Source organism: Dermochelys coriacea, chromosome 3 (assembly GCF_009764565.3).
Source record: "Dermochelys coriacea isolate rDerCor1 chromosome 3, rDerCor1.pri.v4, whole genome shotgun sequence".
Taxonomy (NCBI): Eukaryota; Metazoa; Chordata; order Testudines; family Dermochelyidae; genus Dermochelys; species Dermochelys coriacea.
The window spans coordinates 81,407,169-81,428,562 of record NC_050070.1 but is presented as its reverse complement, the minus strand read 5'-3'; the positions used below and the strand labels follow the sequence as shown (position 1 = coordinate 81,428,562).

Genomic DNA, 21,394 nt, shown 5'->3' with positions numbered 1-21,394 from the left:
GTGAAACACTTTTAAATTCTGAACAGCAATGTCACCTTGACGTGCTGTTTTTCCTTTGTTGTCTTTTTATTTAAAGAGTGTTTAATCTTCACTGATGATGATAAAAAAAACCCCTCTTAAATCAGTCTTCAGCCAGTTGTTAGAAAAGCTCATGTTTAGAAAGGGGCAGGGAAATTACTGGCAGCCTGTAGTCAAAGGAAAGTAACTGATCTGTCAACAGCAGTCACTTGGTGGAAAAATTTGGAGGGCCAGATCCTCAGCTGGTAGAAATTGGTGTAGCTCCATTGGAGTCAATTGATGAAGTTTTTGGGAAGTGTTTCCCCTGAACCTCTTGGTACTGGTCTCTGCCCAAACGATTTTATCTAAACTAAAATACTTTAACTCCTGGGAGTTTTTAAAATAAGCATCTTCCCCTCCCCAACCCCCCCCCCCCCCCCACAAAAAAAATCCACCCCAAACAAACAAAAAAACCCAAAACCCTTTTGATAGCTTTATAATTTTCTAGTGACTGCTGGTGCACATTTCATGGGTGACTGCTATGGTCATGCCAATAGCTAGAAACGTCATTTTAAGATGGACAAAAACGATGTAAAGCTTTGTCCCTAAATTTCACAAGTAGTATATGATATGAAATGGAATAGTAAATTAAAGAAAACTTTTGTAAATTTCCCAGAGGCAAAGTTCCTGGAGGTATGCTTTATTTGTTTGTTTCATTTGTGAAATTACTTGTATTTACTTAGTCCTGATGAAACAAAAATTGTTGGGTTTTTTTTTTAAGTGAGATGCCATGAAGGCTTTGTATTTCACTTTGCAGCTAGTGCTCGTGATAAATATACTTAATAAATACCATGTGTTGGAAAGGATCATATTTCTGTTGGGGCTCATCGGAAAGCTGTAAAAATAACTCCTGTTTAGTGTTCAGTGTGGTGTCATAGACATGAGGGTGTCTCGCTTTCCTTTGAAAGCAGAAAGATTGAAAAGAGGAAGCCGTGTAACAGATGTCATTCTGCTCTTGTTTCTTTTTTGTTTTAATTAGAATAGAAGCTGTAAATAATTATATTAAAAAGCTCAGCCATGCAGAATAACTTCTTAAGTTAAATTGTCATTAACTGAAAGGTTTAGGACAAGCAGTTGCTAACTGGAGATGCACTCATAAGAAGGATTTTTAAACCAAATCTGTTTAAATATTAGAAATGTGGATTAATTACAAGCATCATCACCAATAAAATGATCCTTTTAAAAACACTGCATGCTTGTTAGAACAAACCTGATTGCATTCCTGGTTATTTAAATCTTCTATTTATCAATAGAACAAATACAGCATAGGTAGAAACAGTGCAAACTGCCACACCATCGTGCCTCAAATCTAATCTTGTGGGGCACTTCTGGGAACTAAAATACACCAAAATAATTGGTTTTAGGTCACACTTTTTGTTGTTTTGGTGCAAGCCTTTGTGTGAATGCTCTTGTTTTGAATTAAGAATGTCTTGTATCAATTTGGCTTAATTTGGTTTTTATTTAAATCAAAATAGGACAGGCTTAATGCTAAGTAAGAGTGTCCACAGGCAGACTTGCACTGAAATAACAAAAGGTGTTAATTAAAACCCAACTATGTTGTTTTTGTGTATGTTAGTGTGTAGACAAACCATAGGAGTGAGAGAGAGAGTGTATGGAGTTCAGCTTTCAGGTTCATACCATCCTTTGGCATTCTCAGAAAGGTAGTTTTTGTGATATGGACACTTATCTGCTTGGGAACAGACATCCTTAAACTCAGTTCATAAAGATCAGTGATTTTCAGCTTGTATGTCAGAGCTCTTATGGGTGGTCTGCAGAGAGCCAGCTGGTTCTCTGATCATAGAATCACAGAGTTGGAAGGGACCTCAGGAGATCATATAATCCAACCCCCTGCTCAAAGCAGGACCAATCCCCAATTTTTTTTGCCCCAGATCCCTAAATGGCCCCCTCAAGCATTGAACTCACAACCCTGGGTTTAGCAGGCCAATGCTCAAACCACTGAGCTATTCCTCCCCCTGGTATTGGTACTCTTTGTTTCCAGCTGCTAAATTTCAAAAAAAGACAGCTGAAATACATTAAATACTTACCTGATATTACCTTTACAAGTTAGTAATGTCTATAGTTGCTATGGTAATATGCAATCAGAAATGGAAGGGGAGATAGTCTATGCAATTAAAAGGGAAGTGGTTCTCAAGAAAATCTGTTAAGATTTGGTACATACTATGAAAAATTGAGAACCTGTGATATAGTCTACTGAGCAGCAATTGGATGGTAGCAACATTTGATGTCTACCAAGCTGAGTCTTGATTTAAAGCTGCCATCCAAAGCTTAAGAGGTTCTATCTCCCATTACCAATGTCCTGGCTCATCCAACTTCTCATGAACATTTTTCCAACAAGTTTAACCTGTTTTTTTGGTCAGAAAATTCCGAAGTCAAGGATGGCACTCAATGGTCAGCTTCTGCCCTGGCGGGAAATACAATAGCCAAGACTGCGAAATGTGACCAATTTTGCACGATATTCCCACATTTGGTTGCCCAGTCATGCATTCCCACATCTCAGCAGCATGCCCATGTATGTGGCTGAGCTGTGGGAAGGCAGCCAGCATTTGCCAGCTGTTCTGTCTTTCTGCCACATCACATGGGGCAGGTGTGGCATCTGCTGAGTAAGCAGATCCTTGAGTTTCCCTCATGCTGCCCATCAGCTCATTAAGTGATTTTCATAAAATGTCACAGTTGAAGCTGCACAGAACTTGGCAGTAATGAATAGCCACAAGGCTATAGTGGAGGGCTTGATCTTATTCCTTAGTCTATGGAGATAGTTGACATCTGAAAGGTAAGTCAGCCAAACTGATACAAAGGTATACTCAAAGCCAGTGTGCAGGAGCTGGGAAAGTTCATAATGAATATGATACACAGCAGCTTAGAGCCTTTGAATCCCTTAGCTAGGGGGAGCTGGAGGGAAGGGATGGGTACAACTTATTACTAGAGAGCCATAAAATTCTTTTTATTTTTTTTTATAATTTTGCATTTTATTTTTTCTGAATTTCTTGTTATATCATTTTATCCTACACCCCCCCACACACTTCCCGATGGGAGGGGGCAGGTCCTGAGTGGCATTGCAGCCCCATGTGTCAGGTCACAATGACACTCATTCAAATTTGGTGCGGCTGCCCTCCCATCGTCATGACAGAGGGGTGGCCAGGCCAGACCTGAGCCGCACTGTAATCCCATCTTTAAAAAAGGGAAGGAGGAGGATCCTGGGAACTACAGGCCAGTCAGCCTCATCTCAGTCCCTGGAAAAATCATGGAGCAGGTCCTCAAGGAATCAATTTTGCAGCACTTAGAGGAGAGAAAAGTGATCAGGAACAGTCAACATGGATTCACCAAATGCAAGTCATGCCTGACTAACCTAACTGCCTTCTATGATGAGATAACTGGCTCTGTGGATGAGGGGAAAGCAGTGGACGTGTTATTCCTTGTCTTAGCAAAGCTTTTGATACAGTCTCCCAAAGTATTCTTGCCAGCAAATCAAAGACGTAAGGGCTGTATGAATGGACTATAAAGTGGATAGAAAGCTGGCTAAATCGTCGGGCTCAACAAGTAGTGATCAATGGCTCCATGTCTAGTTGGCAGCCGGTATCAAGCAGAGTGCCCCAAAGGTCGGTTTTGTTCAATATCTTCATTAATGATCTGGAGGATGGCGTAGATTGCACCCTCAGTAAAGTTTGCAGATTACACTAAACTGGGAGGAGAGGTAGATATGCTGGAGGGTAGGGATAGGATACAGAAGGACATAGACAAACTAGAGGATTGGGCCAAAAGAAATCTGATGAGGTTCAACAAGGAGAAGTGCGAAGTCATGCACTTAGGATGGAAAAATCCCATGCACTGCTACAAACTAGGACCGAGTGGCTAGGCAGCAGTTCTGCAGAAAAGGACCTAGAGGTTACAGTGGACATGAAGCTGGATATGAGTCAAGAGTGTGACCTTGTTGCTAAGAAGGCTAATGGCATTTTGGGCTGTATAAGTAGGAGCATTGCCAGCAGATCAAGGGAAGTGATCGTTCTCCTCTATTTGGCATTGGTGAGGCCTTCTCTGGAGTAGTGTGTCCAGTTTTGGGCCCCCCCACTGCAGAAAGGATGTGTACAAATTGGAGAGAGTCCAGTGGAGGGCAACTAAAATGATTAGGGGACTGGAGCACATGACTTATGAGGAGAGGCTGAGGGAACTGGGATTGTTTAGTCTGCAGAAGAGAAGAGTGAGGGGGGATTTGATAGCTGCTTTCAACTACCTGAAAGGGGGTTCCAAAGAGAACGGATCTAGACTGTTCTTAGTGGTGGCAGATGACAGAACAAGGAGTAATGGTCTCAAGTTGCAGTGGGGGATCTTTAGGTTGGATATTAGGTAAAACTTTTTCACTAGGAGGATGGTGATGCATTGGAATGTGTTACCTAGGGAGCTGGTGGAATCTCCTTCCTTAGAGGTTTTTAAGGTCAGGCTTGACAAAGCCCTGGCTGGGATGATTTAATTGGGGATTGGTCCTGCTTTGAGCAGGGGGATGACCTCCTGAGGTCCCTTCCAACCCTGAGATTCTATGATTCTATGCCCAGAGCAGGGATCTAGGGGCAGGAGCTGCTGCTGCTCCAGAGTGAGTTTTTCATCATATGTTGTTTTAATCATTGTTTTTTGTTTTATTTCATGTTGTTTCACATTTGCAAAAAACAAAGGGCTCTGCTTGCCACTAAACATAAAATGAGCTAAGCTATTTGGTGGACTTCAGAATAGTGTGCAGCCATATGGTATGTGTTGTAATACTCATTCATACTGAAGTGAATGGCTTAATACAAAGCCACTGCCTTGGAATATCTGTGCTCTTGTGAATGGAATCAGCACCATCAGTTTAAGGATGAGATACCTCCAACTTTACCCCCAGATTTAGCAAGATCATGGTAGCCACAAAATCCTTGTCCGAAAATCCATTACAATGGTACTTTAGCCTGTTTGCAGCTTGGGGGAAGATTCAGACCTGACAGTCAGTGATAGCAGCGAAATACCCCATGTCCTAAATTCCCTCCAGGATTTTTCTGCCTCCACAACTGCTGGCGGCTTAGTGAGGCCTCCCTGCTGCAGAGCTTTACTGAGGGAAATTCCAAACAATTTAGGATATCTGAGTAACAGCTCAGCTTTGTAATGTGTTTGTTTGATCCCCAGCTCTGTCTCAGGACTGCATGGATTTTAGGGGTGATTGTCCCCTCAGCTGTGCTTCTCCTTTTGAGGTGTTTGCAGGAGCTGGTGCCCCTGCAGACTTAAGGGAGAGAGTTAGGCTGAGAAAACCCAGGGGCAAAAGGAAGGGTCTGTGTCTCCTGCTTCAAGCCCTTGAGTGTCTTGTTGGAGAGCTTGGCTGACTCTGTGAGCAGAATACAGTTCCACCCCTCTGCACAGTTCGGGCAGCACTGACTCAGCTCCTCTTTCTCCCACTCTCAACCACCCCAACCCCCGCAGAATAAAATAAGCCAGACGGGATTGGATAAACTGACTCCTGGGCACCTGGCTTCAGTCCTGGACCCTGTGTAGTAGTCCCCAGAGCTTTCGTAGCCCTATTCTACAGTACAAACTTTGTCGGTATAACTATAAAATTCAGGGATGTGAAAAATCTGATCTAACCATCAGCATAAACATTGCTATGTCAAAGGAGCGCTTCTCCCGTCAACAAATCTTCTACCTCTTGCGGAGGTGGAGTGCCAGTGGGACAAGCTCCTGTCAGCACAGGTAGCGTCTTCACTAAGTGCTCCAGCGGTTCTGCTGCATTACTATAAGTGTAGAGAAGCCCTTTAGAGATGAGGCTTTCATTTCTGGATGTAGATTGCTATTTCTATTTATATTTTTATATTTCTGCCAAATGTCTTGTCCTTGGTTTCAGTACATTATTCATTCATCTTAAGAATTCTTCATGGATTGTCTTCTGTGTTAAAATTTTGTGAATTTGTAACATCCACAGTTATTTAATATCCTCCTTTTCTTTCTTACTCCACTGAATAGCATAAGCCATTTTTCAGTCCATTAGCCTTACCTAGTCAAATTACTTTAAATTTGTTTTGTTCCTCTATTCTGTATTTTCTGCCGAGTTTTTTCCCACCACACTATACAGCATCATCCTATTATTCATAGTTAGGCATGTACAGTGCAAAGCAAACAATGGGTTGCATGCTGGCCATTTTGTCACATCCCACCTATTTCACCATTTCAGCCCTTTCACGCACCACAGTCTTAACATTTGTGCTTCTTTAATAACCCTCTCTGGTTTGTATTCCCAAACCAATTTGAATTTGTTATAATAGTTTCCTATTATTATTTTTTAACCTTGCAAGGTCAGTCAGTTCTAAGGGCAAGTGTAAATGCTTTGTCTGAAATCCAGACGTGTGTCAGGGTGTGTGTGTCCCTTACTAGATTCTACATTTAAAAAATGTTCAGTAGTCTCTTTCCATCTCAGTGATTTCATTACTGTAAAAGTTTAGCATTACTACAAAGAAACTCTTAGATTAGTCAAAGATCACTCTTTTGCCTAAAATATGATATGAAAGTGACTCTTCTTCTAATTGGTGAAAAATGCTGTTAATACAAACGTAATAATGCTGTTGTGACTAATGATGGAACAACCGTGGCCAACCCAATAATATTCACAATAAAAATAAATAAAACATGATGTTTTTCAAACATAAATATTCCTAGATATGTTACCATGGATTTTTAAAATGCTGCAGTCTGTCTCTCATGATTAAAATTGTGCTTTTAAGTCCCAAACTCCAGTTGATTTCAGTAATCCAGGATCAAGCCCATACAGGGTTGCATTTTTATTTTATTTTATGATCCTTGTTTAAATACTCGTATGGTTCATGAAGCCTCCAGTTATCTAGTACTAACCTAGTCCTTAGTGGCCTATCACTAAATCTTTACCATAAGCTTATCAGTTTCTCCTGCTGCTAGTGCAGCAACAGTCTCTGGAATTTTGAGATATAATTCTTAAAATAATTATTTGTCAGCTTCTTATAGCTCTAATTGCCTACTCAATCTTTTGGGGAATTGCTGAAGCATTAAATTCATTGATGTCAATGACACTGGTCAACGTTATTTGTCACAAGCTTCCTTCTCCTACCTCTCAGTTACCTTGCTTTCCTTCTTGTGTAAATGTCTAGTTCTAGTATTTTAAAAATATATATTTTATCTTAATTTGTAATTTATCTTTCTTATTACTATCTTTCCTGTTTGTCTATGTAGCTTATCATATTCCTTTCATAAAGTTTTCAATGACCATTAGTCATTTGAGTAAGCACTATCTGGAGTGAGTAAAGGTAGCAGAATCATACTCTTAAAAAGGTGTTTGATCTTATTTTAGTACATATTTTTTAAAATTGTCAGTCAAGTTAGGGACAAACCAATTTCACACACCTTGTGGATGATGATAGCAATGGTCTTTCTCTATTTTTGCAGTAATAAACTATTAAATTACAGGGAAAAGGCTACAGTTCGACAGTTCCCAGACTTGTATCCGTATAAAATAAAAGCATAGAAATAACTACTTGTGATTTGTGAGTTCTCAAATAGTTCCCAGCACTAACAGTATTTCAAATATCTTTCCTCTGTATTGTCCTAGGTTTTCTACCCCAGCAAAGATGGTACCAAGATCCCAATGTTTATTGTCCACAAGAAGGGAATTAAATTGGATGGTTCTCATCCTGCTTTCTTGTATGGCTATGGGGGTTTCAACATATCTATTACTCCAAGCTACAGGTAAGTTGGATATTTTTGACAGCATCTTCCTCTAAAGTATCTGGTGCTGGCCATTGTTAAAGAGATTTCTGGGCTAGATGGACTTTGGGTCTGATTCAGTATGGCAATTCTGTGGGGGTTTTTTGTGCCTTTATAAACAGGACCAATTGGCTCTTCATCCGGGGGGAAGGAGGAATTACAGGTTATATCCAGTCTGTGTTTTCCTTAAAAACATTTGCAGCTCTTCACTTCCTTTAAACTAATGATGTACCAGCTACTGAAAACGCTTTTCCTAGTGCTAAATCCATAAGTGGATGCACATGGTCCCAGAAGCTTGCCAATGGGAACATTCCTTATCATTCAAAAAATAAAAGATGATCACTGTAACATAATAAAAGTACAAACTAGCTTTTAATAAAATATGGCAATATGTGTAGGAAGGCAAGAACTGCCAGCACAAGCTACTGGTATAAATTTTCCTTCACGGATACTGTCTATAGCTTCCTTAAACAATTCTGGTACACTATTTTTAACTGAGACGTTAGCTAATTTCTGGAATCTTTAAAAATATGCAGGAAATGCTGTTCACTTGAATCTGTTATAAATGAATTAATATTGATATAAAAAAGAAAATATCAGCCTAGCATAAACTGTCTTATTTTAAAAGAGAGAGAGAGCAAGAGGCCCAGCTAGGAACACAATATTATTAAGTATACCTCACAATATTCAATATGTTTGTTCTTGCCACACCCTTATAAGACAGGGAAGTGATATTATTCCCATTTTGCAGAGGGAGACAGGTGACTTGCTTGAGATCACACAGAAAGTCTGTGGCAGAGCAGGGAGTCAAACCCCAAATCTCCTGATTGCCTGGCTAGCACCCTAACCATTGGTGTGTGGACTCACTTCCTGTGTGGTTTTCTCATTGCACTCAATGGGATGGTTTATGGGCTTAAAATAAATTATGTGTTTAAGCACTTTGCTGAACTGGGACCTTAGAACGTATCTTTCCTGCGCAGTAAAATATCAATGTGTGGAGAACAGAGAATAAACATGTAGGAGGGTTTCTTTTCATGCAATCAATGCATCAAAGATCAAAAGTGGTAAGTTTAAAACAGGACTTCCAGTCCATTCTATAGTTCATGAGCCACAAACAGCAGCCTACTTGACCCATTAATAATCTTGTAAAAGGGAAGCAATGTTTATTGCACCAGCAAGTGAACTCTTATTGCAAGTTTGCCAAGATATGACATTGGTATTATTTTACAGCTTTCAGTACAAAGCAAAGCCTGCTAGACACAATTTCGTAGAAAAAATAAATAAATTGCAAGTACAGGATAAAGGAAGATTCTTTGGACAGTAGGTTTGCATTTTGTCACAAAAATAATCTATTATTAAACTGTGCTGTTAAATTTACATGCAATATTAAGAGCTACAGCAATTTGCTGCGTGCTATAATTCTTGCATTAAAGTTTGCAAATCTCATGAAATCCTTTGCACGCCTCATTCTTAATATATTGTCAGATAGTATTTACAATTTTCTGGTCCTTCATATCAAATACATCATGTAACAATGGACCGTACTCTTATGGTATATCATGAGATTATCTGAATGCTCTTTTCAGCTGTCTTCCAGAAGCTACATTTTTAATTTCCGGTGGTTTGTGTAAACCAGAATTACATATACTAAATAGTTTTTAAAAATATTTATGTAAAGAAAGTTCAACCATTGATTTATTAGTTCCTAGTAGGATGTGATGCACTGTATATATTGGGGAAGGGAGGTGGAGTGGGGGAGATAAAAACCAAATGCTGGGTATATTTAATTTAGAGTCTCACAAAGTACAGTACGCATGCCTGCCTAATGCTCTAGGCATTTTTGACAATCTTTTAAAATACACTAATTAAAGAGACCCACCAATTCCCCCAGATCAAATAAAATACCCAGTGACAATGTTAATGTAATAGAAATTAACTAACCCACACACACAGTCCCACACTAGAACCTTACATCACTACTACCAGCCCTTCCCAATATCTAGCTCCTCATGGGCAAAGGAGGAAAGGAGTGACCTTATAAAGTGCACCCTGGAAACTAAAAAAAAAAAAAAAAAAAAAAAAAATCTGGTTGTTACAGAGTTGGGGAGGAAGTGAGTTCCAAAGGCCATGGAGAGTGTCAGCCATTCACTTTGTCATACTGATGGAGGAGATTCACCTTAGGCGCCTCTGCTGACCACAACTGTGACCACAAGTCAAGCAGAGAAAACAGTTTTAGGTTCCAGGCCACTTACAGATTTTAGAGAGAGAGAGAGTTATTGATAAATGATGGAGATAAATAGGTCATTGTGTTAGGTGAGTATCACCCTGCAAATATCTTCTTCCTCCTCCACTAAAAATATATCATTGACTTCAGCTTGTGATGCAGAGTATGTTTCCTATAGAGTAAATTGATAAACATATCATATTGATTTTAATTATTCACAGAGAATCCAATTCACAAGATTATTTATTATTTACATTGTGGTAGTGCTTAAGAACATCAGTCAAGGACCAGAGGCCTGTTATAGTAGAGGTTGTCCAGACAATAACAAAGGAGAGTTTACAGTCTGTATGTCAGGACATGACAGGTGGATGAGACACACAAACAGGCTGGGTTGAGAGAGTGAAATTACACTACAACGATTTAGCAATAAAACAAAACTCAGCTCCTTTGCACAAAATACGTTAGAGATTGTAGTACTACATAGCCCTTGCCTAAGATATATACAGAAATAAAACTAAATTTAATGAAAAATTCATCGTATTTTTCTACTTTTTTATATTATTATTATTATTATTTCTGGTCTCCACTGAATAACAGTCCTTTTGTCTAAAACAGAAGGGTTTTTTTTTGTTAAGATAAATACTCCAGATTTTTAGTTGATCTCAGTGCTCCTGCAGCTTATCAAATCCAAGTTATTCCAGTTTCTTCTTTTCTTCCTGGGGACTCTGTTTTTTCTGTTACCCTTTATTCAGTTAAGTAAGATGTCACTCAGCTAGTGTTTTGTATTATTGCCTCTTAAGCCTGAGGAGCTAGCCTTGTAGGTTTGTTTCTTTTTGAATGAGAAATTATAATGAGATTCAGAAATATTCTTGATGCAATCTTGTTAATTAATAAAAAATATACATGAATGTCCTTTTTCCTGACCGCAGTAGAAACAAACGTTAGCAGGTCACTCCAGCAAACTGAGCCCAAGAATCTCTGTCTCTTTGTTTCCCTTCAGTCACACACTTACAACTCTTGCAGGCTTGCTCCCTTCAACACACAGCTTCCACTCGGTTTCTCCTAGCCCTGTTGCATTTTTAACCAGGAAAACCCTTATTAAGCTACGTGGTTGAGCGATGCCCTGGCTATTTGACCTGGTGCTTTGGGCAGTAGCTACATTGTGTACGTTAGCATTGTATTTTATTGTTAGCAATCTTTTTTAAATGTATGCTACCCAAAAAGGGAACTGCAGCTGTTACTATTGCAACTGCTCACTACATTTTAAGGAAACTACAACAGCATAGAAAGAGTTTAGGTCAGTAGATCCAGAAATAAATGCAAATAAGTAATAGCAGACCAAAGTTATTAACCCAGTTAGAGTAGTACTTTATTTTTGGATATAAGCATGCATTTTTTATTTGTGTGTGTGTGTGTGTCTCTCTCTCTGGACTGAGCAGTTGGATTTAGAACCAATTCTAGTAGAATACATGCTGTAGCACTGTCATCAATTATACAGCCTTCATAGTCTGTATAGCAACACCACAGTTAAAAGGTGTGGTGTAATTGGTGGCATTCAGTGTGGGCTTGGCAAAGCTCTTGTGAAAATATTATTGAAAACCCTCCAGTAATACCTCAGATTCTGCACACCACCCTGAAGGAGGTGCCATGTTTTACCCTGTTGCTCTGTATGTGCCTTTGTAGGTACAGCAGAACCAGTTTCTAGTATATACTGAAATGTTGATTGTGAAGTAAGCCATAAATCTAAATTGCTGTTCCTGTTACAGGGCCAAATTCTGCCAGGCCCTTAAGCAAGAGCATAGTGTGGAGGAAGGGCATAATGACTCCTTTCAGAGTGCACACAAGGGTCAGGCAAAATAGCAGCCACTGTGTTCTGCAAAGCACAGGAGGTGTTCCTGCCCTACTATCTCTACAGCGCACAGTCCCCCAAAGGAGGTTGGGAGAAGGCAAGTCCATGGCTTTTTCTTCCTGTCTCCCAGCACATTGGCCCGCTGCACAGGAGAGAGAGTAAGTTGCATCCCTCAAAAGAATATCATCTCAGACATGCAGAGTCTGTGCATCCAAGATTTCTTGGAAACATTTTGCCTCCCTGAATTCCTTACAGTCTCCCTCCTATAGGCTGTGGCTAAAGGCACAGTCTTTCCCCTAATAAATATCCACTTACAGTGAAGTTGTTCTATGCACATGTGGTAAAATGTTCAAAATTTCTAAGCAACTTAGGAGCCTATGTATTACTGAAAGTGAATAGGACCTGAGCTTTGTATACCAAGGGCAATTGACAGAAAAGCTAATGCTGAATAACTTAGATGCTTTTTGAAAATTTGAATCACAATGACTGCTCTGTTAAAGTTCCAGTGTTTGTATACTTTTGTCATGGGATGAATTCTCAGTTTGGGTTTGAGTTGTACAGAAAAAGGCGTTGATAGTGAAGTATTCAGAAATTGCTTGGGAGAGGCGGGGGAGAGGATGGTAGTTTGTTTTGGTTTTGGTTTTAGTTTTTTAAATAGCTATGAATAACATGTATTGAGTTAGTGATCCCATGCTCAATCAGCTATATCCTGTGATAGGCTGCTTTTGATTGCTACGTGACCAATCAAGTAGGTTTGGACATAAAGACATCCCTTTTGATTTTGTTAGGGATATTAGGAATGAGAAGAAATACAATAAAATCTAGGAGTTCTTCTTTCTGTGACTATAATCCACCAAAAATTGATTGAAAAACCCCAATCTCTTGGATCAGTCTAGTGTCAGGCTATTCCACATTAACTATCTCAACCTCTGGAAATTAGTCACTCTACAGTTTGGCAAAACAGTGCACTGTGACCTTGTACACAGTATATGTCTGGAATATAAATCTAGTCTCTGACCAGGACATCACAGAGACCTAAGCCTTGAAAATTGATTTGAAACAAAAAAGAGAATTCACATTGCCCTAGGTGAGCTGATGGCTGTAGATAACAAGCCTATTGTGGTGGATTTATCGTTTGGGTGGATGATGAAACTACAGGAGCCTCTTCTCAATTCCCCTTCTACAAGATCTCTGCCCCCGCCCGCCGCGAAAAGTTTACCCCTGTACATACTGTGCAAGAGAAGTCTCCAGCAGGTGTTAATTGTTTTTAGAGCTGTGAAAATATTGCTTCTCTTTTTAACTACAGACTTATGGACACACTGTAACATTATAGTCTTTCTGTAATTAACAAAATAACTTGGTAGGTGAGTTCACAAGAATAATTGTGCTTCTTTAGGAAGCATTTGACATCAAATGCATGGGAAATGACTTTTCAGAAGTATTTCTGAATGAGGCTCATAAGTGGCATCAGGGCTTAAAGACATAAAGACCCAATTCTTTCTTATGTGAGTTGTTAAGACTGATTCATATAGGTTTGGACTTGCCTGGGGGGAAAATCTGGTTGGGGTTAATTCCCATGTTTTACTGTTCTCCTTGGTGTACTCCTGGTTTGTCATCTAGAGCTCTGGCTACATTAAGCTTTTGCCTCAATTGATGGGAGGCCTGCTTCCTTTATGATTGTCAAATATGATTTAAGTGACTTTTAATTAAATCTCTTTTTAAAATATATTAATGACATTAATATCTTAGTAATTTAATATTGAGATATTTTTATATTACATTAGCTTTCATCCAACCTCAGAAAATACCAGCGAGGTCAGCTACTGAAATTTAGATTTTAATGTTCTTTTGTTTACTTACATTGTTCAGTATAAAACAGTTTTGTGTTGTCAAGAACTCAAATGCATAACCACTGGTACAAACATTTGATGTAAGAACATGATCTCTTCTGCAAATACAGCCTTGTAAGTGTCAAAGGCAAGCAATATTAAATACAAATTTAATGCCTATTCAGATTTCTACAATTCCTAAACAAAACCAGACCAAATGGTGGCCTTCACTTTTAGCCTTTAACATCTTTGCTCTTGTTCATTGGTTAACAAATAGGTTGCTTTTCTGAAGTAGCAGATGGCTCTAGACACAGTGGAGGAAGAGTTTAGAGAGTCTGTGGGGGGGGGGGGCATATGTGCTGCAGAGCCTAGCTCCCCACACTGAAGAGTTGCAAGACTGTCAAGGAACAGAGACATCGCCAGTGGATCCGTGTTTACATAGATCTGCTGGCCACTGCCCTTGAGGAGGGCTATAGGAGGAAGATTGGAGTAGCTTTGCTTTCTTTGCATAGGCTTACAGTAATATCCCCATGGAACACTACTGAGACACGTCTGGCTACTCAGGCTTGATATAGAGGGAGGATTTAACCCTTTATGTTGTCACATACATTATGCCAGACTCTCTCCTGCATCTAACATACACACCTCATTGAGGGGCAGGGGGGAGAAGAGAGAGACATTGGGGGGCAGGAAATCAAAAGTAATCTACTAGCTTTCTGTTTTTCTCCTTCAGTGTATCAAGACTTATTTTTGTGAGGCATCTGGGTGGTGTTCTAGCTGTGGCTAACATCAGAGGAGGTGGTGAATATGGAGAGACCTGGCACAAAGGTAAAGGTTCTGAGAACAAGAACAAATGGTGGTTTTAGCAGTGATACTGACAAAGCCCGTGTCTACATTGCACAGTTAACCCACATTATTGGCACCTGGGTTTAGCCTCACCTGGGTGTGTGTCCCCCTATAGCAAAGCCATTCTTGTGTTACTGTGTCCTCAAAGTTTGTACATCTGCCCACATGTGCCTGGGGGCATATCCTTTGGTTCTTTGTGCAAGGACGCTCTAGGATTCTTTTCCAGTCAGTTGTGTCAAGTTGTGGGAGAACTTGCCTGCCCTTCAGGGGAAAATGTGGGAAGGCACTTGAGTGATAAGCCTGTCCTCAGTACAAAGTGAGCAGCTTGGAGAGCCCATGTTCTAACCCACATCTCCAGCTAGATAAGCTAGCATGGGCTTAAAGCACCTCCAAACCTAGGTCAGAGGCTTTTCTGTATGGATGGGAGCAAGCTTGAGGCTAAAACTCTGATAAGAGTCCAGATTAAATGTGCATAGTGAACATACCCGAAAATTGTCTGCCTTTCTTCTCTCATCTTTTGTTTACCCAGATAGTTATGAAAGTCAGAATTTATTTATTTATTACACCTGTACCTCCCTCATGTTGTTTGATCTTTGCAGTTAGATTGTTTTGCTTGTTGCATCCCACTTAAAAATATTATTTTACAACATAGTGTAAAAATTTTATTTTACAACAAACATTGTGTAAGTTTTCTAAGGAAATTATTAGCATTTTAACAAAACAGGATCAACTTTCTGGATTCAATGCAATATTTATAAATACTACTATTTATCTCAAATCTGCTTTCCAAATGTATCTATCTGTACCAATTTCTGCATATTATTTCTATTGTTAACCTACAGTAAAGTGATTTTGCTCAGTATTGCTCTTTCATCTCTTTCTGCTGTAACACCTGTCTGGGACATTTCCTTGTAATTGACTTAAAGATGTAATGGTTTCATAAAAAGAAATAGCATATGCTCAGGCATGCATAATGTCACTGCTAAAGACAAAGTATCCTTCAGTAATTTGGATTTGGCCATCGGTTTTTAATGAGATTTTATCTTGCTATGAAAATGCTTCTTTAGTCCCCCTATTTCCTGTTTAATTTAATTTCAGCTCAAGTCTGTTATCTCAATTGCATAATTAGGTATATATCTGTTCTTTGTTAATTTCAGAGACAGCTAATACAGATGTCTATTTGCATTGCTTTAACTTCATGGATAGGATCCTGACCAAATGCATCCTATTAAATGAGCTGTAGCTCACGAAAGCTTATGCTCAAATAAATTTGTTAGTCTCTAAGGTGCCACAAGTACTCCTTTTCTTTTGTGAATACAGACTAACCCGGCTGCTACTCTGAAACCTGTCAGTATTCTGAGTAAAGCACAGGATGTCTCTTCACTTCTGTTTCTCCTTCACCTTTGCAATTTGGGGGATTAATTAATATAAAAATATCCAACATTCCCAGGACACCTCTTATGTGGTCTTTGTGTTGGATGAATTATGTATTCTGCATTTTTAAGAAGTTTTACATTTTAAGAAGTTATACATTTCTGCAAAGGGATCTGAACAGTTGTAAAGTCTGCCCACAAGAATCCCTTTACAAGATTGGAACATAGCCTTTGCTATAAGGGTATTAGTACTTAATTCTCAAATCCCATCTAAGTACAATTCCTAATTAGTATTTAATTACCCAAGACAGGACCGTCAAGGTCAGATAGGGGTGGTATGCATTTACAAAGCTTTATGCAATCTTTGATCAGGAGCCATTTATAGTCTCTCATCAAATGAACTTCTTAAATAGGGAAATGTAAATTGGTGTTTTGGTCAGTTGTGAATCCTTCTGTGAATATCATAGCTTGGCAATTAATATTCTTTATTTTATATAAAAAGGTTTCAGGGCAAGACTGCCTACCATATGGGATTTGGCATTAGAATTAGAATATCTCTTGCATACAAAATTCTTTCTTCCCCAATTTTTTAAAAATTGTACATTTATTTCCCCTTACATGAGCCTTGTTAAAATTTTGTCTAAAAAGACTACAATAATAAAAAGACTACTATAATAGATTAATAAGACAACAGTAGCTTTTCAAAATTTGAGCTATTTTAATGAAATGCCAAATTAAGATCTGGCTCTGAAGTCACATTTCTATCATAGCTGTATGTCATCAGATTTGAAAACAAATAATAATAATAAAACCCAGTAAATTACCAGTTATGTATCTGATGTCCAGCAAACATTAGTGTTAGCTTATTTTTTACAGCAGGAAATTTGAAGTTTTATCTTCTTAAAAGGTCATAAGTAAGCTTAATTCTGTTAAAGTTCCATTAAGACATACCTCAAGTGGAACTGTGTGTGTTCATTTTGTGTAAAATTGGCAGTGCAAAGCTTTCAACTGAAATCTCGCTGGTAAAGAGCATTACCTGTTCGATCCTCAGCACAGATATGTATTATTCAAGATTTTTGAGACCATTAGAGTTATTGGCAGAACCATCTTATAATTTCTGTGTTGGAAGAGTTTTTCATTTTCCTTTGTCTTTCTCAGCTGCATCAATTATTAAAATGTTCATGAAGCTGAAATTCATCCTACGCATTTCTGCATACACTTTTCTGAATAGGTGCTGTCAAATGCATTTTATAGAACTAACTGTTTTTTGTTTTCCTTTTGTGGTAGGTGGTATTTTAGCGAACAAACAAAATTGCTTTGTTGACTTCCAGTGTGCAGCAGAATATCTTATCAAAGAGGGATATACATCTCCAAAGAAGCTGACTACTAATGGAGGTTCAAATGGGGGTCTCTTAGTGGGTAAGAACTATTTGTATATTTACTGTTATGTGGATGCTAGTACGTGGATGGTTTTTCATAAGCTAAGCAGGGGGAAAAATTTATAAGAGCCCCTGGATGTAAAAATTGGTGGCATGTCACTGTGTTAATACAGATAAAGTAATTAAATTCCACTTCAGTCTCTGGTGGCATGGGACATTGGCATTCTGTAGCCTTTGGAAAATGCCCACCATTAAAAGCCACACAGACAATTGCTACCCATAGTCAAATGCATATTCTTCATGTGTATTGGAACCTGCCCTGTGCAGAATGTGCAACACAAACTGAGCTGGTGGAGAAACCGGGGGAGATGTTCACAAACATATATTCTTCTTATTTTTTTCTTCTTCTTTTAAGTCCAATTGTTAATGACATTTTTCATTAAAAATAAATTTGTGAAACTTCATCCGGATTCGCTAGCAGGTCTCCATGGTAGTAGTCACAGATGGGTTAGTTGACCATTGGATCTGCATAGTTTACCCCAAATCCTCATAGTTAGCCATGCCCCTAAACCAGGGGCTGGCAAACCCCCGCTTCTTGCCCCCTGACCGCCGCCCCCCCCCCAGACTCCTGCCCCATCCAACCCCCCTGTTCCATGTCCCTTGACCGTCCATGGACCCCCTGACGCCCGATCCAATCCCTCCTCTCAATCCTGACTGCCCCCCCGGGACCCCTGCCCCCATTCTTAATTTACTTACTTACTTAATTTTTCTTTTATGTATTTTTGTCAGAAGTATTTGTTTCTTGTGGTAATCTTAAGTCTAAATAATGGAAAAATTTTGATTCTCAGAAACAATATAAATCTAACACACCATTTATAAGTACACCTTATTAATGTGTGGTTTCAGAGTAGCAGCCGTGTTAGTCTGTATTCGCAAAAAGAAAAGGAGTACTTGTGGCACCTTAGAGACTAACAAATTTATTTGAGCATAAGCTTTCGTGAGTTACAGCTCACTTCATCGTATGCTCAAATAAATTTGTTAGTCTCTAAGGTGCCACAAGTACTCCTTTTCTTTTTATTAATGTATAATTCTCTAATACATCTTTACTCAGAACAACTTAAATATAGAAAGTCCATCTCAAAGAAAAATTTCTCACATTCTAAGAAAATTTTTAAGAGCTGCCAACTTTGTCACTAAATAAATCCTTATTCTCTCGTGTGCTCTCATCCTAGGTAGCAGAGGGAACAAAGGGGAAAGGTTTTTTACCCACCCTAAATGGGGATACAATGACACAGGAATAGCGGGGAGGGGTGGGATAACTTTGAGAGGACCATATTGCAGTTTGACAGCCTAAGGCTACTGAAATAAAAACACCCAAGGATTTAAAGAAAAAAATGTTTTACAGAATTAAGGTTTTGGTTTCAGCATCAGTAAAATTAGACTTTTACTTTCAATTTACTTTCTTTTTGCTAGAAGATATTGTGTATTGCAAATGAGAGCATAAATAGAAAGGAATGTGCATGGTAAAGAGCTATTGGGCATTAATCTCTCTGCAGTTCAAGCACAAAAAAGTCCATTTTACAGGTGCATTGAGCACCTAATTGAGAGCTCATTTAAACATTGAACTGGCCATCCACCTTTTCTGATTTTTATTTTAATTTGGTGGTTTAACTGCTTATGAAAATATTACTTTGTTTTATGCCTGACTGAACTTTAATGAGCATTTTAAAGCTCTATTTTGATAGAATATAGTTTAAGGCCTGTAATCAGAGTTCTTCAGTTTGATTTCTTTGATGCACAAGGAACAAGAAGGGTTTTTCCTCTCCTTCAGCAGAATCAAACTGCTATGTTTTCATTGCTCCTTTATTTTGAAATTCTTACCTGTGCTCTTTCTTCAAAGCAGAACAGGATTTTTTCTCTCTTGTTACCCAAGGGATTTCAAAATAGCTATTCATGTCCTTGTACAACAGCTATCATTTGCTACTAATAGCTCAGATGCAGGGGCCCAATGCCATATTTAATAGTTTGCATTCATCGAAGAAAAGATTGTTGGCATTCCTCCAGAATACTGTGTTCCCTTTTAGTCTTAATTACTAAGAGGTGACTCTGAATAGGCTAAAGCCATAGTTTCTGGCTCATTCAATTGCAAAACAAGATTTCCTTGTCCTGCACAATGGAATCATAGTGTGAGGCAAAGGCTTAGTTGGCAGCACAGCTATGGGCTAAAAAGGCCTCTTCACACAAAGAGGATCTCTGTACTGTACTGTTTGACCTCTTTGTGCTAGCTTTAATAAACAGTTACGGGATTTTGTGGTCTTTGGCATCTGTATCTGTGAGTTTGTTAGCGAAAAACTCTAAGATTCTATGGAGAGGGAAAAGCCTGAAGAGAAAGCTCTAATGTCAGAAACCAGAGTGCTTTAGCTCTAGTGATTAATCATATGCACTCATTAAAGTGGGGCAGCCATTATTCTTTAAAAATGCCCTATAGTAATAGGAAGATTGGAAGCATAAGGAAACAAAATGCAACCATTCTATAAAAAATGAGCTCCTCCCTCTGCGATTACAGCTGAGGCCAGGTCTGGACTATGGGGACAATTGCATCATAGCTACAGTGCCAGCATAACCCTGTAATGTAAGTGCAGCCTAAAGTAACGGAAGAGTTTTTCCCACTGCTGTGGGAATGCCACCTCCCCAAGTAACAGTAGCTAGGTCAATAGAAGCATTTTTCCATCCACCTAGCTGCATCTCCATGAGGGGCTAGGTCAGCATAGCTACAGTTGTCAGGGATGTGGATTTTTCAGACACCTGAGCGCGAAAGCTATGTCAACCTAAATTTTAAGCGTTGACCAGGCTTAAGTCAGAAATGATTATTTACCAGAGTTCTTTGGCTTGCATATAGCTGAAAAATGAAGGAACTACTACGTTCATGTAGCAATAAAAGAGCTTTATGGTGCCGTTTCACCCATGGAGAGCAATAAATACAGATTTGTGCTTCGTCAGTTTCTTTTTCCTGACAGTGATATCAGAATGTTGGAGAGTTCCAAGCTGTAATTCAACAAACCAATATTCAACAAACCACAACCTCCCTGTGGAGGTTGTTGAATCTCCATCATTGGGGATTTTTAAGAGCAGGTTGGAGAAAACCTGTCAGGGATGGTCTAGATAATACTTAGTCCTGCCTTGAGTGCAGGAGACTGGACTAGATGAATCTCAAAGTCCCTTCCATTTCTATGATTTTATGAATATCTTTACTTATGTTACTGATAACACTATTGATTGTTAAAAGTGAGTTTCTTGTTTGAATCCAGTTTGTTTGTCAGTAATTACACTCTTGGGCTGGAATTTATGAAGGAGCAGAAAAAGTCAGGTGCCAATCTCTATTTCAGTGGTATGTGGGCACCTAACTCCCTTAGACTGTTTTAAAAATACTATTCTTTGTTTACACTGTTCATTTGCCTCTACTTGGACAATGAGAATTAGTGAATTGACTCTCAGGCTTGTTTTTAAGTCAGTTTTCCTTTGACTTTCTTTGCACCTAAACCAAAGCCCATTGAAGCTATTGGGAGTCTTCCCTTTGACTTCAGTAGGTATTGTGTCAGGCATTTTTAGTCAATGTTTGTGTTTCAAGCACTGCCTGGGGATATTTATTTTTAAAACAATTGTTTTAACTGGATTTTTTTTCCAAAATGTGTAAAATTGCCATCCTTAAGTTTTACAAAAGCTAACATTACAAACTTTAATATTGAGCCAAGTTTATGTTGACTGTACCTTTTATTACTGCCCTTGATTTCTCCTTTAGACGTCAGTGTTAATAGAATTGTCTTGCTGTTTTTAAGCTGCTTGTGCTAATCAACGCCCTGACCTGTTTGGTTGTGTGATTGCTCAAGTTGGAGTAATGGATATGCTTAAATTCCACAAATACACCATTGGTCATGCCTGGACGACTGATTATGGCTGCTCTGACTGTAAAGAACAATTTAAGTGGCTGTTGAAGTAAGTGCCTTTTGGTGTTTTTAATGAACCGACCAGTGTGAATGTTATATTATGCTGTAGCTAACTGATAATTACTGAGT

At 38.8% G+C, this 21,394-nt stretch overlaps 1 protein-coding gene across 3 annotated transcripts in view; it reads left to right on the top strand.

Annotated features, from left to right (window-relative positions):
• LOC119853315 (prolyl endopeptidase) overlaps positions 1–21,394 on the top strand; it is a 190,660-nt gene that overhangs the window by 158,003 nt on the left and 11,263 nt on the right. For 2 of the 3 annotated variants that reach the window (XM_038396251.2, XM_038396252.2), the window contains exons 11-14: positions 7,667–7,803; positions 14,457–14,551; positions 17,230–17,361; positions 21,158–21,314. In XM_038396251.2, coding sequence (XP_038252179.1) covers positions 7,667–7,803; positions 14,457–14,551; positions 17,230–17,361; positions 21,158–21,314 — 521 coding nt within the window. The remainder of the gene's footprint in view (positions 1–7,666; positions 7,804–14,456; positions 14,552–17,229; positions 17,362–21,157; positions 21,315–21,394) is intronic. The other variant, XM_043510736.1, reaches the window with a different exon arrangement.